The 21510-nt window shown below is 35.5% G+C and overlaps 1 protein-coding gene across 3 annotated transcripts in view; it reads right to left on the reverse strand.

Moving 5' to 3' along the window:
• ERBB4 (erb-b2 receptor tyrosine kinase 4) overlaps nucleotides 1–21510 on the reverse strand; it is a 1115448-nt gene that overhangs the window by 513638 nt on the left and 580300 nt on the right. For all 3 annotated transcript variants that reach the window (XM_079925304.1, XM_079925305.1, XM_079925303.1), the window contains one exon: nucleotides 4135–4321. In XM_079925304.1, the coding sequence (XP_079781430.1) occupies nucleotides 4135–4321 (187 nt within the window). The remainder of the gene's footprint in view (nucleotides 1–4134; nucleotides 4322–21510) is intronic.

The following is a 21510-nucleotide window of genomic DNA, read 5'->3' on the forward strand; positions in this document are numbered from 1 at the left end:
ACGTTGGCTTGAATTTCAAAGAGGAATATTTGGCTAAGAAGGAGCTGGTAAAAAAATTATCAGAACATCATCACTGGGAATGATTAATAAGAACAACAGCCACATGCAAGTGACCTTAAAAGAGGAAGTAATAATGAACTCTGTCCAGCTCTGTCCTCTGATGCAGCAGTGTCATTCCCAGTGGCCTCGAGGTGATTATATGCCTGAAGAGACACACTGATGGAAGTATGTTATCTCTCTTGACCAGAAAAGGATGACCCAGTGTTAACAGGGCACCTAGAGCTTGCCATGACAAGTTCCTTATTCCCTTTTGGATTGTGTGGCATATCCTTAGTCTAGGGACCTGCCTCTTCTCCACTCTGCCCCACCTCACCCATAATGAACCAGGGAAATGTGAGTGGCAGCAGTAAGACAAGTCTTTCTGGAAAATATGTTTAAGTATGTTTCTTGTCTTTGGGCATATCCAAAATAAAAGTATCTAAGTGAGATCTGTAGTAATGTTTATAGTCCAAGGAATAGCTTTTGGTGAGCATCAAGTTAAGTTAGTTAGAATGGGTAAAGTGGTGAGTTAATTTATATATGTATAAGTGGTAACCAACCATTAACCGTTATATATGACAATCTTCATGTTAACCGAACATCCCTTTTACACAAAGATAGAGTTTGCAGGAGGCATACATACTATTATAAAGGAATACTAGTCTAAAGTCAACACAGCAAAAAAAGATTTCAGGAGAAACATAATATGGATACATCAAAAAGCTTTAAAATCTCAATCTCAAAATTATTTTTTACAACACTAGTATTTGTTATTTATCTTGCTGAAAGTGCTCAAAAGGAAAATTTTGCTTAAAAGGAAAGTTCTCAATAAATTATTATTGTCCTTGTAATGGTTTACTATTATGTAAAGTTGGTGTTAGACAAAACGGTAATATGGAAGAAATTCTATTCCTGGCATCTTTTTTATTTCCAAATTCTTTTATACCCACATTTCCATCCAGGCTGCTAGTGTATTATTTGCATTCTCACACCAGTCGAGAGTATATTTCTTGTCATTCAATCAAAAACTTATCTGTTCTCTGTACCATTCCTTCTCTTCCTTCCAGGAGATAATAAATGAATGAAAATTATTTGGATCGAGTAAGTGTGAAGAGATTAACTAGACATTTTGCTACAATTTCTTGGTATCTTTAATTAATTAGAACATTGTTTCTCAAACTTTAATAGTCATCAGAATCATTGGAGGGATCCTTAAATTTGGTGGGTCACATCCCCAGAATTTCTCATCCATTAGTGCTCAGGTGAAGCCCACGAATCTGCATATCTAGAACAAGTTCCCAGGTGATGCTGATGTTGCTGGCCCCTTAAGAACTGAGTTAAAGGGCTTCCCTGGTGGCAAAGTGGTTGAGAATCTGCCTGCCAATGCAGGGGACACGGGTTCGAGCCCTGGTCTGGGAAGATCCCACACGCTGCGGAGCAACTAGGCCCGTGAGCCACAACTACTGAGCCTGTGCGTCTGGAGCTTGTGCTCCGCAACAAGAGAGGCCGCGATAGTGAGAAGCCAGCACACCTCGATGAAGAGCTGCCCCCGCTTGCCGCAACTAGAGAAAGCCCTCGCACAGAAACAAGACCCAAACACAGCCAAACATAAAGAAAGAAAGAAAGAACTGAGTTAAAAATTTAATTCACTACTGTAGTTAGGTGGTGAGACATGTGACTACTCAGCAGGTTTTCTATTTCCCCTCATATTCCACAAGGTAAGTCTAAACTTAAGGCCAGACCTGGTAGCCCTACTCTTAATATTTCAATAACATTAAATTAAAAAAGGAAAAAAAGTTTACCAATTTTCTTTGGATAGCCCATCAACAAACAAAATAAAACAAAAATCTTTTCAAAACACGAAAACAATCTCACCTAAAGTGAACTCCAATGCTTGCTTGCTACTTTAATCAGGTTACCTAGAACACTGAACTCTTTAAGATATTACTGTAGAGCAAACTTTATCTTCAATTCCTCTTTGATGAAGAGCTGAACAGTTATATGTCTCCTGTCCTTCCTCATACATTCTTACACACAAACACAGTCGTGCTTACTGTATAACTTCTGATTTTCAAAATTGGAGTTACACTCCTGATCTTATTACCTAAAATACGAACAACGATTCTAGATTATCTCTAGGAATAACGTTGGCATGTAATTGTCAACTATGTAATAAATATATTAAAATATCTGGAAATTTCCCAAATTGTCTAAATTTTCCACCGGTTATTTTACTGTACTTTTCATTAACTCATATTCAAAAAATGAATTAATAATAACTCTTGAACAAATACATATTTTTTTCTAAATACTCAAATCATTCTTTTATTCATTTATTAATTACCCATTTCTACTGCTGCACAGGAAAATATAAGGCTTTTTGGCAGCTTAGGGAATAGTAATATTTTTTAAATAATAGTGTTATATTTTGATTGAAACAAGTCAAACAACTGTCACAATCATAAGTAAGATGTGGTGTAAGCTCACTCAATAGACAAGGTATGTTTAAATGTGGCATAGTTTGACAAAATAACTCCTTTTTAATTTTTTAATAGTATTGATGTTAATGTGGAAATAAATAAGAGAACTCTTTAAAGACTAATTTTATGTGTGAAAAGATTCTTCAAATAGCACATATTTTGGAATAACATAATTTAAGTATCATAAAAATTTGAAGATAAATTTATTCAATTTTTCTTTAATATAATCAGAGAAAAATCACGAAGAAAACACAATGCTTCCTAGGCAAGTTTTAACTAGATCATGTTATTTTTAGATTCCTAATTTCAATCATTCAATTTTTCTCTATCTGTTCCATTTCCAAAAATCTTCCTCCTATCATTATTTCCATGCAAGTAGCAATTTAGTCAAATATCCTGCCCTTCAATAAGAAGACTATCTTTGAAAGAAAAAAAGGTAAAAATGTTGATGAAGGAATCTATAAATTCTGAGCAATTTGCATTTACCATTATGTCATCAATTCTATAGCAATCATGTTCAAAATAAATAACATAATCAACACTCCTTTCTTCATCCAAAATATCCCAATTTTAGCTCATGTCTAGATAACTATGAAGCTACTTCTAACTTAAAATTATATATTTTATGTCCACTGTAAATAAAAGAAGCATATAATTTTAATAACCTGACAATATTAATCTTATCTGTTTCTTAATATTTTAAGGGAATACGTCTAAAATATTTCAGATTCCAATATCAAGAAACATCAACACTGTGTGGACTCAAACGCACACAAAGTCAATAGATATTTTGATGCAAAATATATAGATCATATTAATTTACATTAAATTAATAGTTCAAACTCCTTTCTCTCACTGTGATGTAATTACTAATTCGTGCATTTTGGTTACAGGCACATATGGCAAAATTCACAATTAGAATCCCTGTACCAAAACTCTGAACTATATGAATTGAAAAGATATCAGTGGGATTGCAAGGACCAGTTTACAAAACAAATTCCCTCAAAGTGTTTTTTGTAGCAAGATGATAATTTAAGTTGTTAGCAATTACCTATTTCCAACCTTAGGGGGAAAAAATCACTGATGTTTTTAAAGCATTATGAGAACGAATTACTAATGGAATTTAGTGAGCTACTCAATAAAAGAAATCAAAACTGGATCAATACATTAGATACGTTTTTCGAAAATAAGGGATTATACAAAAAGCTAGATTAGTGGAACTAGATATAATGGTTTGTGTATTTACTGAGCTGTAACGAAAGTGAAAGTTAGGGTATTATTGCAGAGATTTGATGATATGGTCCACTGTTCACCTAAGACCACAAAACATAGCATTCTTAAACCTGCTTCATATCTCAGTTTTCAGTCACTGAGCATTTCCTTCGAGCGTACTTCTGTTCAGCTGAGATATAGTCAGACTGCATTTACAATATCTGTACATAAAACAAGGGAATCGCAGGGCATCATTTCTCATAAAATGAATAAATAGTATATATTTCAATGCCTTTATAATGTTCCTCAATGTAATATACACTGGAGAAACCATACACCCATATGTGTGTGTCTATTATATTGATAATAAGAGTACATTTGCTATTTTATATATTTTCCTTACCAGTCAAGTTCTTCAATCCAAGTTCTTGAAGTCCAAAGTTTCCATCTTTTCTGTAGTTTAAAAATATTGCCAAGGCATATCGATCTTCATAAAGTTTTGTCCCACGAATAATGCGTAAATTCTCCAGAGGCAGATAGCGAAACTGATTAAGAGCCACCAACACGTAGCCTGTGACTTCTCTTATAGACTGAAAAGACACAAACAATTGCCTGTGTTAAATAATTAAAAACTGTTTTTCAGTATGTTTATGTAGTCATTTAGATAAAAATGAGTTATTTAATTCCAATTTTCAGCTTTTAATTGAATACACTAATTTCCATATTATACTATAAATAATTGCCTTGACACACAAGATCACAAGGGTTAGAATCTCATTTGAAGAATTAGTTGTATTTTTTTAAAAGTCATGAATGTGTTTATAGTAAAAAGAATGAATTTTATTGTATGAAGCATTCCTCATATTTGAGATCTGAATATAATGAAAGGAGTAAAGATCTCATTCTCCGACAGACTAAAATGAGGTAAGAACACATAACCATCAATCAAACTTTATATTTAATAAAAACAAATTGGTAAGCTTATCACAAATAAAACAAAGATGCCTTAGTTTGTAGACTGTAGACTGTGGGACAGATTTCAAGCTGCTATATTAGTGTTTAAATCTATAGTTATCAAAGAACAATTGCCTTATACATCTCTGGCGAATATATGCATATATTTATATATAAAAATATGCATTAGATACTGATTATGGTTTCTAATTTGATTACAACCACAATTTTTATTTTGACTGTTTATTGTTTAAATGTAGTTGTCTATGATATAAGTTAATTACTTAAAGGTTTGTGAGACATTTTAAAGCAAAAAAAAATCACAAAAAAGGCTTTAGCCTTCATCTAAAGCTATAGATTTTAGTAAAATGCAAATAATGACAGCAGTGGATATACATCTTATTTTTTTAATTAAACGTAATTCAAAAGTGCTCAAATATTTGATATTATTTAATGTCAATTTCATGCTATTTTAGATCTCTTAATTTCAGATGTCCCAATGCTCAGTCCTTGGTCCTCTCTTCTATCTACTCTTCCCCCCCTTGTCTTACCCAATTTTAAGGTTGATGATCTCCAAACTTTTACATCCAAACTCTCTCCTAAGCTCCAGACTCATAACCAAGCCTACTCTGCATCTTCAGTTGGATGCCTCATAGGCTTCTCAGATACACCTTCCCAAGACTGAACATCTATCTTCTTTCCCCATCCTCCTAACAGTCTTGGTCATCTTAGTTGATGTCAATCCATCCTTCCTGTTATTCAGGCCAAAGTCTTGGGATCATTCTTTACTTCCCTTTCCCACACCAAATGCAATTCATCCTATTTGTTCTATCTTTAAAAGGATTAGCAATTCAACCACTTAGGGCATCCACTGGTACCCTCTGAGCCACCGTCATTCTTCATCAAGATTACTGTCACGGGTCTCCCTGTTTCTACACTTGATCCCTTTTGGTGTATTCTCCGTTAAGGCTAGCCCTGATGTTTTTAAAACATAGATCAAATCATGACACTTCAATTCTTAAAACTGAAATGCCTCCCAAATCACTCAGGGTAACAGTCAAAGTTCTTTCAAGGATGAGTCAAAACCTATATCTGTGTTGTCCAGTAGAGCAACCACTAATCATACGTGGCTACTGAACAACTGAAATGTAGCTCGTACGAACTGAGATGTGCTGTCAGTGTAAAATACACTCTGGATTTCAAAGATTGCATGTTGAAATGAAAACATTTTCGATAAACTGATTTTTACTAGATGCACTATTAAAGTTGATTTTTACCTGTTTCTTCGTACCTTTTTTTGTGGCTACATGAAAATTTTAAATTACATTTTTATGGCTCTCATTGTATTCCTACTGGACGGTGCTACACTATATGATCTGGTCATCATTCTTTTTCTGACTTCTCTTTTTAACTCTACACCTTGCTCACTCTTTCCAGATTTGCTGGTCTCTTTGTTGTTCTTTCAACATGCTGAGAATTGTCCTACCTCGAGGTGCTCACTGTACTTTTAAGGGCCTGAGCATCTCTCCCTCTTATTATCTTCTTGGCTGATTTCCTCATTGCCTTCAAGTTTTTGCTCAAATCTACCTTCTCAGTTGAGGCCAAGCCTGACTGATCTATTTAACATGGCAACCCTCCCATCTTTCCTTGCTCTAATTTTTATTGTTTCTACAGTACTTCTCACACGCTAACAAAATATATAGTTTATATATTTACTACATTTAGTATTTATAGTCTTTTTCTCTATTTCCCAGAATATAAGCACTATAAGGGCAAACATTTTAATTTGTTCACTCATGTTTCCCAGGGGACCAGAACAGTGCTAGTACTTAGTAAGAAACCAACAAATGTTTGCTGAACACTCTGGCTCTTCTCTGGCCATACCTTCACCACTAGGTAGTCTACGGAGTCCAGAGGAGTACCCACCCGCAGCCTGCAATGCCCTCTTCTAGACAGATCATGCTCCAAACCCCTGTGAACCCAGAATTCCATTCCTCAAAAGCCACCCCCCACACCCGAGTACAGGGCCTGTAATATCATCTTTCCCAGTTCTGTTCTGTCCCCCAGACCACAGACTGTGCCACCAATTTGCATACAGTTAAGAAAGATGGATGGTCCAGGTGCAGATGTTTAAGGGGAGAGTGTATGGATCCTGGATGTGTGGACTAGAGTGTCCATTCACTTGTGTGCAAGACCTCTCACAAAACTGGATAGAACTAGGTGAAGGAGGGGCTGGAAGCTGGAGGCCATCTCTTTCTATGCCACCATATTCCTGAGGAGTCCAAAAATTCTAACATTTCACTTGGCTTTCCAGGTTGTTATAAAGATACATCCATCAAAATGGGAGGATAGAACTTATTTTATTGAATAATATTTGCTTGATTTATAATAAACAATAAGCCCCACAGTATGTAGGCCTCCATGTATATTGTCCCAGGTCCACAATTCTTTTTTTTTTTAAATTAATTTATTTATTTATATTTTTGACTGCACGTGGGCTTTCTCTAGTTGCAGCGAGCAGGGGCTACTCTTCACTGCGGTGCGTGGGCTTCTCATTGCGGTGGCTTCTCTTGTTGCAGAGCATGGGCTCTAGGTGCGCAGGCTTCAGTAGTTTTGGCTCACGGGCTCTAGGGCGCAGGCTCAGTAGTTGTGGTGCACGGGGTTAGTTGCTCCGCGGCATGTGGGATCTTCCCGGACCAGGGCTCGAACCCATGTCCCCTGCATTGGCAGGCAGATTCTTAACTGCTGCGCCACCAGGGAAGGCCCCAGGTCCACAATTCTTAAGGATAAACATGCTACCACTCATCATCGTGATGAGTAGAATGCTAATAGAGCAAAGGTGGCAACAAAGAGGCAAGGGACACATGAAACTACTCATGTCTGGCATCAAATTGGGAACTCTATGTCACAACGGGAATTCCTGAGACACTGAGCATTTTGGATTGAAGAGATGAATGCTCTGGGGAATGGGAAGAGGGGTTAAAGATCAGCAGTGGCATGCATTGTTTGCATGCTACAATTTGTTTTAAAATCACACTTGCCTGGAATAGTGGAGCCCTAGAGCCCTACAAGTTCTCCTTCAACCACTGTTCCAATGATTGTGCTGTTATCCCTTTGAGTTCTTAAAAGAGAGATCATAAACAATTTCTAACATCATTTGGTCTAAAAAGTAAAATTATTTCATTCATTATAAAAATAATTTATTTTTTTGGCTTATATATAATTATTATCAGCTGCTCTAGGTTACAATAATAGCACTATAATAAATGTTGGGGCAGAGGATATATTATCAATCCTTTGTCTAAAAACATATTATAATATCCATCATTCTTCCTAACAAACTCACCATTAGCTCTAACTTCACCTAAGAAGTGGATCTTTTTAACAAAAACTGTAAAAATCTATTGGCTTATCTTAGGATAGAAGGTCACATTGATGGGATTATCAGAGAAAACACAGGTGAAGCGCACTCAGGAAAATGAAGAGGTTTATGAGCAAAGACACAATGTCAGTAGGCAATTCTGCAGTGTTTATTAGAGGGATAAATTCTTTTTAGCTATTAATTGATACAGATGCACCATTTGGCATGGTTTTTGGACCACACATTAGCAGAGGCTACAAATAACCTGCAAATAATAAAGCCTTTAGTATAAAAAGTGTTATGGATATAAGCCAAGAACAATGGTGAAAATATAGAGAAAAATCAACTAATCATAGAAGAGGATGCTCCAAGTGCCTTTAGCTACATGAGAAAGTAAAATATAACTAAGAGCATCTTTGTTTTCACATAGTATTTAATGTATAAATATTTGAATTAATTGCATTGTGAAATGTATGTACTCCTCATTCCAGAGTGTGCATTAAAGTATTCTTAGAAACATTTTTGTTATCTTCATAAAAGGTCAGGTTAATAGCAACAGCTACTCCCTTGTCCAGATTCTGGGACAGGAGGGATTTACTGTTTTAATTGAGATTCTTGTGTCTAAAATGAGTTTCTTTCATTACCCATTCTGCTTATTTATTACCCTCTGGTCTTGCAAAATAATGCATGTAACTTAACCATTACCTTAACAAATAATCCTTTTGCAGTGGGAACTCTGGGCATCATGATGTGATAATGCTGAGAAAGCATATGTTCAAACCATTTTGAACAAAGCCGCCCATGAGTAGGTGATATGTAATTCATTCATGATGAATTATTTGCTAATAATGATGGTGAAGATCCTATTCACTCATCCCACATACCACTAACTCCTACACAGCAAATAATGTAAATATTAAGAAGAAAAAGATTATAGCAAATCCCTCAACCCAAGATTTATATCTGGAGGGGCTCATGGAATCAAAGAATTTTGAAAGAATTATGGGAGATGAATATAAAATTCTTATATTTAAAAGCCACAAATATGCCTTGTTTTGTCCTCCTAAGTTTTCTGTTTTCCGGAATTCAGAGCCACATTCTTGTAGGTACTCTTAAAACCTTTCTGGGAACAAATATCTTGAAACATCTCAATGGGAAACTCCACTGCAGATAACATGAGCTACCAGGCATACTGATTGCAAATAAAATTACAGGAAGCAACTTAGTAATGGCAGGATTTCTTAATAATGAAAAAGGGTCAGTAACATGCTTATGAGTTAATATCGGCAGGTCACTAAGAAATCTGGGTAAAAAGTCAAGAGATACCTAACGGTCAATTAAGCTTACAATGTCTGATTAGGTCACATAATCATGTTAGTTATCCATTGTTCCTTTCTTTTCAGCCATTAGAAAGAATGTGAGCAGCACAAGACTTTTAAATGTCTCAAAATTTTTTATAAAAATAAAAACAAGTTTTAAGCATATGGACTTATCTGTGGAAAGTATAATGGTAAGAAATATGGGCTCAACTACTAGGCAAAGCCGGGCTATGCTTTCTAACTTTGTGGTGTTGATCAAAATGTTTATCCTCTCTGAGCCTCAGTTTCTTCATCTTTAAAAAATAAATAGCAATACCTCTCTTATAAAGGTGTTATAAGGATTAGAAGATATAAGACAAATGTCTGTAAGAGTGCAGCAACTGCTAGCTATTACAAACACTGTTATCTCTGTTAATAGCCAAGGCAGACAAACTATCTGTGGACAATCGGAGTTGAAGACAAAAATATTTATAAGAACCATTGCTTTTAACCTTTTTGTTGTGTGATCTTCAGTATGTTTACATTTTGCCTCTTCAACTTGCAATTTATTCCTAAATTATTGAATTTGTTCCTTATATTGTTTCTGTGTATGTTATAGCCCTTAGTACAGACCCTGGCACTGAAAAGAGATTCAATAATGACTGTTGAATTAAAAAGGAGAATGCAATGTTTAAGTTCTTCTTAGATATTGTTTTCCATCGAAAATGATTTTATGAACGTTCTGATAATAAAAAAAAAATTCTTTGAACAACACAATCATGACTTGTGTCCAAGGACCACAGTGGTAAGTAGAAATCATCAGAATACACCAGAAAAGAGAAAACCCTGGCTCTGGTTCTGGTTCAGTATGGCTAGTCCCAGGAAACTGCCTATTTTGTCAAATGAAAACTGAATACCCACCTACAGACATATTTCTCTTTGTGGTGCAAGCTGCTGCTGACTAAGACTGATTGATTGCCATTGTCAATGTACGCTTCCACAGCTACTTTGTTCAAGGAGTGAATACCATTGACGATCATTAAACTTTTAAATGCTTCAAAACTCTTCTAATCCAAGGGACAATTTGTTGTCCATGGCATTTGATGATGGAAATCAAAAGAAATGGAAAAATGAAAGAAATCTGACCAACTTCTCATACCATATTAGCAATAAGCTTAGAAAAAAATGCATGGTTTGTTCTGAAGGACAGAAATTCATAACCATTTTTCCCACATAATATTTTAAGAAAAAAATGTTAAATCTGCAGTTATAAACTTCCCAGTATTTTCAGTGGGTGTCGTTCAACCAAAGATTGAAGAGATTGTACTGCTGCACTGGGCTTTCCATTTACCTTCAGATCATTCCAGAAAAATCAGTCTTTATTATTTCTAAATCTCTATTGCGTTTCACAACTCTTATAACCACTGTTCATTTTTTTTGTATTTGAAACAATTCTCTTATTCTTTAATTACAGTTGATTTTCTCTAATTTTGTACTTAGTGGGAATAGCGAATAGTTCCTTAAATGTTCCTTCATGTACCTTAAGATTCAACTGATTGCAGTACCTCACAATTTCTGAATATTTAATCAGTGTTTAGGGAAAATTTTACACATATTAAAATCAACAATACATTCTTGGCTAAATGTGTAAAACACTGTTTTCTAGATTTTTTCCTACTCAAATTATACATCAATTCCTTGTTATTTTTCTTTAGTATAGGCACCTTTGAAAATATACCTATTCACTTTTGTCAAGACTTTCTGTAGCAAGTCAAAATAGTTCTGAATTCCTATCTTCTACTCCAGTGCCTTATGCACTCATACCCAATTAGGTATTATCCACAAGTAATACTAACATATTCCATTAGTCAAGATGTACACAAATATAATAGTGATTACTTATGATCAGTAGACTTGAATTAAATAAATCTGTAGTATCACAGAGAATAGTGGGGAGCAGAGAACTATGGGAATGGGGGATTGGGAGAAAAACCCCCTCTGCTTGTAATGACTGCAGAATTTATGTGTTCTCTGACGGTGACAAACGTAGTAGCAAATTGTAGCCTCTCTGACAGTAGGGCTTTCCATTAAGTTTCCCTAGGCAATTAATTTCTGTCTCTGCCCTTACAGCAAACCTGGGAATTTCTAAAGCAGAGAATATTCTTAACTATGATAAGATATTAAGAAATTTACCACAAAAAATTAGTAAGCATATAGCAACCATTACATATTCCAGTTGCATAGAGATAGAAATTGACTGTCAAATATCTAACTCACATGTGAAACCTCCAAACATTATAGAGTATTTGGCTTTAGAATCTTGCTTTCAGTTTTCCCACTTTCCTTAAAAATCCAATGATTAGACCACACTGGCAAGCAGGAGCTCAAAGTCTGATCTAATTAGATTTGGGAAAATAGAGTAACGCAAAATGTCAGGTACCTGACTGTGGTAGATTTAAATTCATCATTTTACACAGCATGAAACAACACTCAAGGGACAGAGAATCTAATCCAGTTCTTCCCAGCAAAACTGCACTCTCTCAGCTATTACCAGCCAGTCTCTTATGTGGTAGTACTGCTACCAACCCTACTCTCTAAGAAATCTACAGGCTATTCATTCATCACTGGCCACCTAGCCAGCTTTCAACTCATGACTTCCTTGCAGTGAATACCATAGTTCCATTGAAAAGAGAACTACTTATCTCACCTCTCTCAAAGTAATCATCTTTTTTTTTTGTCCTCTATATCTTTCTTAGCTGGCCAGAGGGTTCTTAATAATCCCCCTTCAGATCTACATTCCCAATTGGTCCTTCATCTCCTGACCTTATCTCGGCTATACTGCCATATCATAGACATTTTACACTAGAATTAGATTGTACAAATTAAATTGGGAGCTTTTGTAAATCCATTTACATAATCACACACAAATCTCAATTTTAAGTGTCTATATTTCAAAAAGAAAATCTGTACTGTTAAAATTTCCATCATCTCTAATTTAAAAATATTTTTCCCATGTGTTTATACAGGTTGGATTATATTTTTAAACCTCAATTCCAAATTGGCATTTTAATACTCCTTTATAATTATCTAAAATATAGTATTAAGATTTAGTGTTTCTGGATCAAGATGGTGAAGTGGGAAAATCCTGAGTTCACCTCCTTCCATGGACACACCAAAGCTACAAATATATACACAAAAATTATCTCTCAAAAATACCTGAAGGCTAGCAGAACAGGTTTTCTACAACTAAAGATACAAAGAAAAGGACACACTGAGATGGGTATGAGGGGCAGAGATGCGGTCTGATTAGAACTCTCACTGTTGGTGTGGCCACACACAAGTAGTGGGATATCACAACCATGAAGGTCCCCCTGAGGAGCAAGGAGGCTGAGCCCATAAGGCTCCCCAGGCTGTGGAGCTTGCACTGGGAAGACACCATAACATCTGGCTCTAAAACCCAGCAGAGCTTATATCTGAAAGAGCAGGAGGGCTGTGGGAAACTGAGACTCTACTCTTGAAGGGATTGCACACACACACCATGGCAAACTGAAACCAAAATCCTACAACACATACACAAAAAATAAATTAAAAGAAATGCAAATACATCACTAAAGAGAGTCCACAAATCACAAAGGAATAGGACAAGAGAAGAAGAACGGAACAGAGAAGAACTACTAAAACAATCAGAAAACAATTAACAAAATGGTAAGAAGTATACTTATCAATAATTATGTTAAGTAAAAACAGACTAAATGCCCCAATCAAAAGACATAGGTGGCTGACTGAAGAAAAGAACAAAACTAACAAACAACCCCCCCCCAACAAATAAAACAGTACCCATATATGTGCTGCCTATACAAAATTCACTTCAGATCTAAATATACATACACACAGACTAAAAGTGAAAGGATGGAAAAAAGATATTCCATGCAGAGGAAAACAGAAATAAAGCTAGAATAACAATATTTATATTAGACAAAATACAACTTAAAACAAAGACTGTAACAAGAGACGAAGAAGGGCATTACAAAATGATAAAAGGCTTGGGCTTCCCTGGTGGTGCAGTGGTTGAGAGTCCGCCTGCCGATGCAGGGGACGCGGGTTCATGCCCTGGTCCGGGAAGATCCCACATGCCGCGGAGCAGCTGGGCCCGTGAGCCATGGCCGCTGAGCCTGCGCGTCCGGAGCCTGTGCTCCGCAACGCGAGAGGCCACAACAGTGAGAGGCCCGCGTACCGCAATAAATAAATAAATAAATAAAATAAATAATAATAAAAAAAGAACAAAGCTGAAGGTATCATGGTCCCTGACTTCAGACTATACTACAAATCTACAGTCATTAAAACAATATTGTTCTGGCACAAAAACAGACATATAGATCTATGGTACAGACTAGAGAGCCCAGAAATAAACCCATACATCTATGGTCAATTAATTTATGACAAAGGAGGCAAGAATATAAAATGGAAAAAAGACAGCCTCTTCAATAAGTGGTGGTTGTAAAACTGAACTACATGTAAAATAATGAAATTAGAAAATTTTCTTACACCATATACAAAAATGAACTCAAAATGGATTAAAGACCTAAATATAAGACCGGAAACCATAAAACTCCTAGAAGAAATCATAGGCAGAATATAAATCTCTGACATAAATTATAGCAATAATTTTTTGGGTCTGTCTCTTAAGGCAAAGTAAACCAAAGCAAAAATAAACAAATGGGACCTAATTAAACTTAAAATCTTTTGCAAATAAAAGGACACCATAAACAAAACAAAAAGACAACGTAGGTTGAATGGGAGAAAATTTTGCAAATGGTATGATCGATAAGAAGTTAATATCCAAAATATTTAATCAGTTCATACAACTCAATATCTAAAAAACAAACAGCTCGATTAAAATAAAACAATATGGTAGAAGACCTGAACAGACATTTTTCCAAAGAGATATAAATGGCCAATAGGCACATGAAAATATGTTCAACATTGCTAATCATCAGAGAAATGCAAATCAAAACAACAGTGAGATATCATCTCACACCATCAGAATGACTCTAATCAAAAAGTCTACAAATAACAAATGCTGGCAGGATGTGGAGAAAAGGGAACCCTTGAACACTGTTGGTAGGTATGTAAATTGGTACAGCTGCTATGGAAAACAGTATGGAGGTTCCTCAAAAAAGTAAAAATAGAATTATCATAAGATCAAGCAGTTCCACTTCCGGGTATATACCTGAAGAAAACACAAACACTAATTTGAAAAGATACAGGCACCCCAACGTTCATAGCAGGACTATTTACAATAGCCAAGATATGGAAGCAACCTAAGTGTCCATCAACAGATGAATGGATAAAGAGCATGTGGTATATATGGAATATTACTCATTCATAAAAAAGAATACAATTTGCTATTTGCAAAAACATGGATGGACCTAGGGGGTATTATGCTAAATGAAATACGTCAGACAGAGTAAAACAAATACTGTATGTTATCAGTTATACATAGAATCTAAAAAAAAAAACACAAATGAATGAATATAACAAGACAGAAGCAGACTCACAGATAGAGAACAAACTAGCGGTTACCAGTGGGGAGTGGGAAATGGGGAGGGGAAAGATAAGAATAAAGGATTAAGAGGCACAAGCTGCTATGTATAAAATAAACGTTACAAGAATACAGCACAGGGAATATAGCCAATATTTTCTAATAACTTTAAATGGAGTATAATCTATTAAAAATATTGAGTCACTATGTTGTACACATGAAACTAATATAATATTAGTAAATTAACTATACTTCAATTAAAAAAGTACTGTTTATCAGCACTTTCATACATCTGAGACTACACATGAATCAAAGCACTGTAATATTTATTTATATTGTATGTGTGATGTGTATGTTCCTCCATAGAGAACCAAACTGGTTAGGTCCATGCAGCCCAATGTTTAAATTTGGGTGCTGCAGTCTGACAGATTTTAGTTTGACTCTTGTCTCCATTAATTATTGACCTTGTACAAGTTAGCTAATCTTAATTTCTCTTCTGAAATACAGGACAAATTTCGGCTAAATGCTTCAAAGTTGAAGATCTTCAAAAGATGATCAATGTCCTCATCATGTTATTGTTAGTTCAATTATACAAAAGTTACAAATATTTTGTGTAGTTTAGGAATGTGCACAAATAATATGCAAGCAAATATATGTCTGATATTAAAGTTGATTAATTAAACAACTGGTGCTACACAGTGCATAAAGTTGTGGGCTCCAGCCAGACTGCCTGTTACGGTCTGAATTAAGACCCCTCAATTCTATATGTTGAAGACCTAACTCCCGGTATATTAGAATGTGATCGTACTTGGAGTATGGTCTTTAAAAAGGTAATTAAATTAAAGTGATGTCATTAGGGTAGCACTAATCCAATCACTGGTATCCTTATATGAAGAGAAATTTAGGACACAGACACACATGTAGGTAACAATATGGGAAATGACATAAAGAGAAGACAGTCATCTATAAGCCAACGAGAAAACCAGTAAAAAACAGCCCGGCTGGCAACTTGATCACAGATTTCTAGCCCCCAGAACAGTGAAAAAATAAATTTCTGTTCTAGCCACCCTGTCTGTGGCATTTTGTTATGGCAGCTCTAGCAAACTAACACACTTCCTAAATTCACATTCTAGCATTTAGCAGTGTTATACTGTGTAAATGATTTATCCTTCTGTGCCTCATTTTCTTTATCTGTAAACTAGTGATATTAAGTTCCCAAATTCCCAGATTATTTTGAGAAGTAAATCCCTGTAAATTGCTTAAGAAAAGGCCTGGCTTACTGCAGGCTCTCAGTATTAGCTGCCATTGTTTCTTCTGAATACAGAATCTTTTGTCTTCTTTAACATGCTGCCTCTGTTGCACAGCATATATTAAACTCTGCTTCTCTATTTCTAAAGGAATAACTATGTATTACCAAAGTTTAGATGAGAGAAATTCTTGATACCATTTCAATCTACAATTGAGTTACAATACAGTTTTACATTTGAGGTCTTTTTTAAATGTGATTTTTCCCCTCTCAAAATGTAAAGAAGGAATATGGGCCTTCATGAAATGACATGAAAATAGTTGGCTCTCTCGAAAAGCATCTGGGAAATAGCCTTTGAGGATTTAGAAGTTAGAGGTGACTGCTTTTGTGACTGGTCTGTTGTTATTTTTAAATGAAAAGGGTTAGCAATTTCAGAAATAGTAGAGCCAAAGTATCAGGCTTGAATTTGACAAGACTGCCAATATACACTTTACTAACTGTGTAAATATTTGCTGGAAAAGAAAAGGCTTAATTTATAAAGAATAAATACTTGCTGGAGTCATCTCTTCCAAAGACAACAAGGTCTTATGTTACGTACAATGTTCTTAATATTCACTTCAAACAAACACAGCAGGTATTCTATAGATATCTGTAGGTACAGTAAGGACTACAGACATGATATGAACTGAGATCAGGAGTCTTGAGACTAGGTACTAAAATGTTTTTCTTGTTTAGTATCCTTTTGCAAGTCAAAACTTTCTAAGTGGGTATTAACTATTCCTGATAATTATATTAATTCATATTTATTCAGTGTTTTCTGTATGTGAAACATTTTTATAGGCCTTATACCATTTCCTGGTCACATCAACTCTTTAAGTACTATTATCTCCATTTTACAGATGAAGAAACTAGAGTTAAATGATATGCCCAAAGGAACATAGACAAAAAAAGTGAATAAGGAAATATTAAAAACAACAACAACAACAAAGATTTGTCTTATTCCAGAGCTCTAAAATCCCAGTCATTTTAGATACAGCCTTTAAAAAATACACCTTCTTTTCAAATTTTTTGGAGCAATTTCAGATTCTGGATCTGGAGCAAGAACTTTATAAGATGACTCGAAACATCACATTATATCAGGTAGTGAGGATGTTATCACAAATTACTATGACCAGGTCAAAAGGGTTTAAGAACCAATTGAAAGAGATCCTTCCCAGCTACTGACTGGGGAATTTGAATTCCAAAAATGATAATAATAATAGCAAATGATTGAGTTCCATGAAACACATTTAAATCTATGAGATCATAATAATATTAAATTAAATTAATTAGTCACCTTTGGACAGTAATATATGAGTTGTAACACTGGGTAACCAAATACTAGATTTAAGGCATGTATTTATAAAGTATTCCAACTAATGAATAAGAAAAAAGTCAAAATGAGTATTAATCAGTATTGGTTTATTAATTGTAACAAATATACCATACTAATATAAGATGTTAACAATACTGGAAACTGAGTGTAATCTATATGGAAACTCTTTGTACTTTCTTTACAACTTACCTACGCATCTAAAGCTGCTAAAAATAAAATTTATTTAAAAAATTAAAGCATTATTGCTCTGATTTTTTTTTTTTTTTTTTTTTTTTTTTTTTTTTTTTTTTTTTTTTGCGCGGGGGGTGAATTAATGTTTCTAGGTATTTAACATCAGTGGCTGGTCACTGCAAATGATATCACAGTAATAGAGAAAATTAATAGGAGGCAATTCTGCATGGTTCTTCTGCATGTATATCAGCTTTTGTTCCAGACTACCTTTTCAGGGATGTGTGTAGCAAACAGCAATGGAATATAATGATAGTTTTCCCCTCCAGGGCAGAAGGCAAATTTGTTAGCAGCCCTCTTTATTATTTTTTAATTGGGGTATAGTTGCTTTACAATGTTGTGTTAGTTTCTGCTGTACAATGAAGTGAATCAACTATATGTATACATATATCCGCCCTCCCTCTTTGATCTCCCTCCCTCCCCCACCCCCATCCCACCCATCTAAGTCACCACACAGCACTGAGCTGAGCTCCCTGTGTTATACAGCAGGTTCCCACTAGCTATCTATTTTACACGTGGTAGTGTATACAGATTGAAATTTCCTATGGTCAGCATTCCTCCACTGTGACACAAATCCATTTTGTGTACAATACCTACCTGTGCCCACTTCCCAATCACACCTATGGGAACTGCCCCAGCAGAGAGGGGAAACAATGTAAACAAGAACTGATGCTGACTGCTGTGCCATATAGTCTCAAGTCCTTTGCCAACACGAGTGCCAGGCTAAATCGTTAGCTTGCAAGCAGGTTAAAACCTCAAAACCCTTGACAGTTCTCATAACAACCAGTCATTCTGGGCCTCAAGCTGAACACACCACCACCTATGGTTTCACCAAAGGCATTGAACATGAATGTGATGAAGTCTCTGGATCCAGCTGCTGATTTGGAGGAACTAAAGCGGGCAGAAGAACATGTTGAACTCTATTATGAATAAGCAACAAGAAAACCCAGGTTCTAGAAAATTCTACAGAAAAAAATCATCCAGGCTTGAATGGATAAATTATAAGGGATGGGGACGGGAAGAGGAACCTCTATTTAAAAGTCTTAAAATAAAAAAAAAAAAATTCCAAAATTAAACAAAATGTCTAGGGTTGCATACTTCGGTGAATATAAAGAAACACAAAAAAGCAATTTTATAAAAGTAAGGATGGTGGTTACTTTTGTAGAGAAATGGGTTTGAGACTAGGAGGAGGCACATTGTTGAGTTCCTGGGGGTGGCTAGCAAAGTTCTATTTCTTGGTGTAGACTAACAGTTACAAGACTGTATGCCTTTATAAATTCCTGAAACTAGTTTTTGTTTTGTGAAGTTTTCAGTATTTGCATTGTATTTGTAACATAACGGTTATAAAAAGATGTTATTTGATGGTAAACACAAGGAAGCACACAAAGGTGTCTCTTTATGTCTACATATTTTACCACTTGATATCTGAAATTTACGAATCAAGCAATTTCAGATTGCATGATATTCCCTGCTGTCAAATCCTCTCTATTCAGACTCAGGAAATGAATATGTTAATAAGGCACGGTTGTGCAATCTAGGCAGAAAGAATAACATGTCTTATGGCAAAGCGCCTTGAGAGCGTCTGGTGTGTTCACAGGTCTAAAAGTCCCAAACTGAAAATGAGGCCAGGAGGACAGGAGATACAACTGGAAAAAAGCTAATGTAGGAATTCCAAATTTTATCTTCCAGGCAGCAGGGATTTAATGGCACTGTCTACAGGAATGAGGCTGTGATTCGTTTTGTAGAATTATCTACCTGGTTTCAGTGTAAAAATGGGGCAGGATGATGAGAAGCTGGTAGAGACAGAAAAGTAAGGAACTTCTTGCCAAGCAAGAGATGATGGTGGCAGTGAATACAGAATAGCTGGGGATGAGATTCCAGCCATCTTTCTGAGGTGGAATAAAAAATACTTCAGTGACTTACTGGATATGGGGATTAAGGAAGAAAATAAAACAGGAAATGACTTCAGTTCTTTTTAGCTTGGGTGATTTAGTAGATGGAGTGATCATTAACTGGGTTAAAGAACAAATTTGTGAATATGTGAACGTTTGGTTTTCTGAAGCTAAATTAAACATATTCTTCTTTGAAAATTCTTTTAAATGATATTATCATTTGCATATCTATTAAATATGATATATTTTTCTGTTTGTTTTTTAACTTAAAAATAAATTATGGGGGCTTCCCTGGTGGCACAGTGGTTGGGAGTCCGCCTGCCGATGCAGGGGACACGGGTTCATGCCGCGGTCCGGGAGGATCCCACATGCCGCAGAGCGGCTGGGCCCGTGAGCCATGGCCGCTGAGCCTGCGCATCCGGAGCCTGTGCTCTGCAATGGGAAAGGCCACAACAGTGAGAGGCCCGCTTACCGCAATAAATAAATAAATAAATAAATAAATAAATAAATAAATAAATAATGTTAGCAGCTGTGATTTAATATATATTTATGGTTGTCAGTTTTTATTATTCCTGTATAAATATAAAACAGTGATTCTCAAGCTTTTTGCTCCCCATGGGACATTTGGCAATGTCTGGAGACATTAATAGAGGTCACACTTGGAGTGGGCTGGCATTCTATGGGGAGAGATCTGGGTTGCTAATAAATATCATATATGCACAGGACAACCCTTGTCCACTCCCAAGAAAGAAACTTCAGATCCAAACTGTCAATAGTACTAAGACTGAAAAACCCTGCTACTGATTTATTAATCTGGGGCAACTGTTTAATTTTATTGCTTGTAGGTTTTCTAAAAGTAGTGAAAATTAATAGTGTTCACTAGTGTACTGTTAACCTAATCTATAAACTGCATATACATTATGAAGAAGATTTACATGGATATTCTTATAATAATGTCTATCTTCTTAACCTAAAGTTACCTTTATACATATCTAAAAATACAAGCAGGTAGAAAAATAGATACATAATAGCTCTACAGATAGACTGACAGAGGTGGCTGCATGGATGATGGATGGATGGATAAATAAATATCTATTCATATGGGTAAAGTGTACAAAAATAAATGTCTTTCTTTTTTCACCTCATAACCTAATTTATCAGTAGCAAAGCTTTCTATATTAATTTTTTTTAATTCACTGTTAAAAAAGCTTGCCTAATGCAACTCAGGGACATTAAGGCTAAGATGTTATATTTAGAAGCAAATTTATAAACAAAGTCAGCTATTTTTTTTTTAAGTATTATTTATTTATTTTTGCTGTGTTGGGTCTTCGTTTCTGTGTGAGGGCTTTCTCCAGTTGCGGTGAGCAGGGGCCACTCTTCCTCGCAGTGCGTGGGCCTCTTACTGTCACGGCCTCTCCTGTTCCGGAGCACAGGCTCCAGACACGCAGGCTCAGTAGTTGTGGCTCACGGGCTTAGGTGCTCTGCGGCATGTGGGATCCTCCCAGACCAGGGCTCGAACCCGTGTTCCCTGCATTGGCAGGCAGATTCCTAACCACTGCACCACCAGGGAAGCCCTCAGCTATTTTCTTAATAGACATAATTCTCCTTTCTCTCTGAGAAGGTATCTTTTGCTACAAAAATTATATTTTGTAGTCTCCAGGCTATACTCAGTACCCTCAGTTACTCAGTAACTAACTTATATATATATATATATATATATATATATATATATATATATATATATAAAGTAATGTCATCTTGTTAGGAAAACATGAAAAATGAACAGTCTCCTGCTAACTTCTTACATGTGTGGCAGACAAAATATTTATTATCATCGTTTTAGTTATTCTCATTTATTTTATTCCCTTTAAGCTAATAAATAA

The sequence above is a fragment of the Stenella coeruleoalba genome (assembly GCF_951394435.1).
Source record: "Stenella coeruleoalba genome assembly, chromosome: 6".
Classification (NCBI taxonomy): domain Eukaryota; kingdom Metazoa; phylum Chordata; class Mammalia; order Artiodactyla; family Delphinidae; genus Stenella; species Stenella coeruleoalba.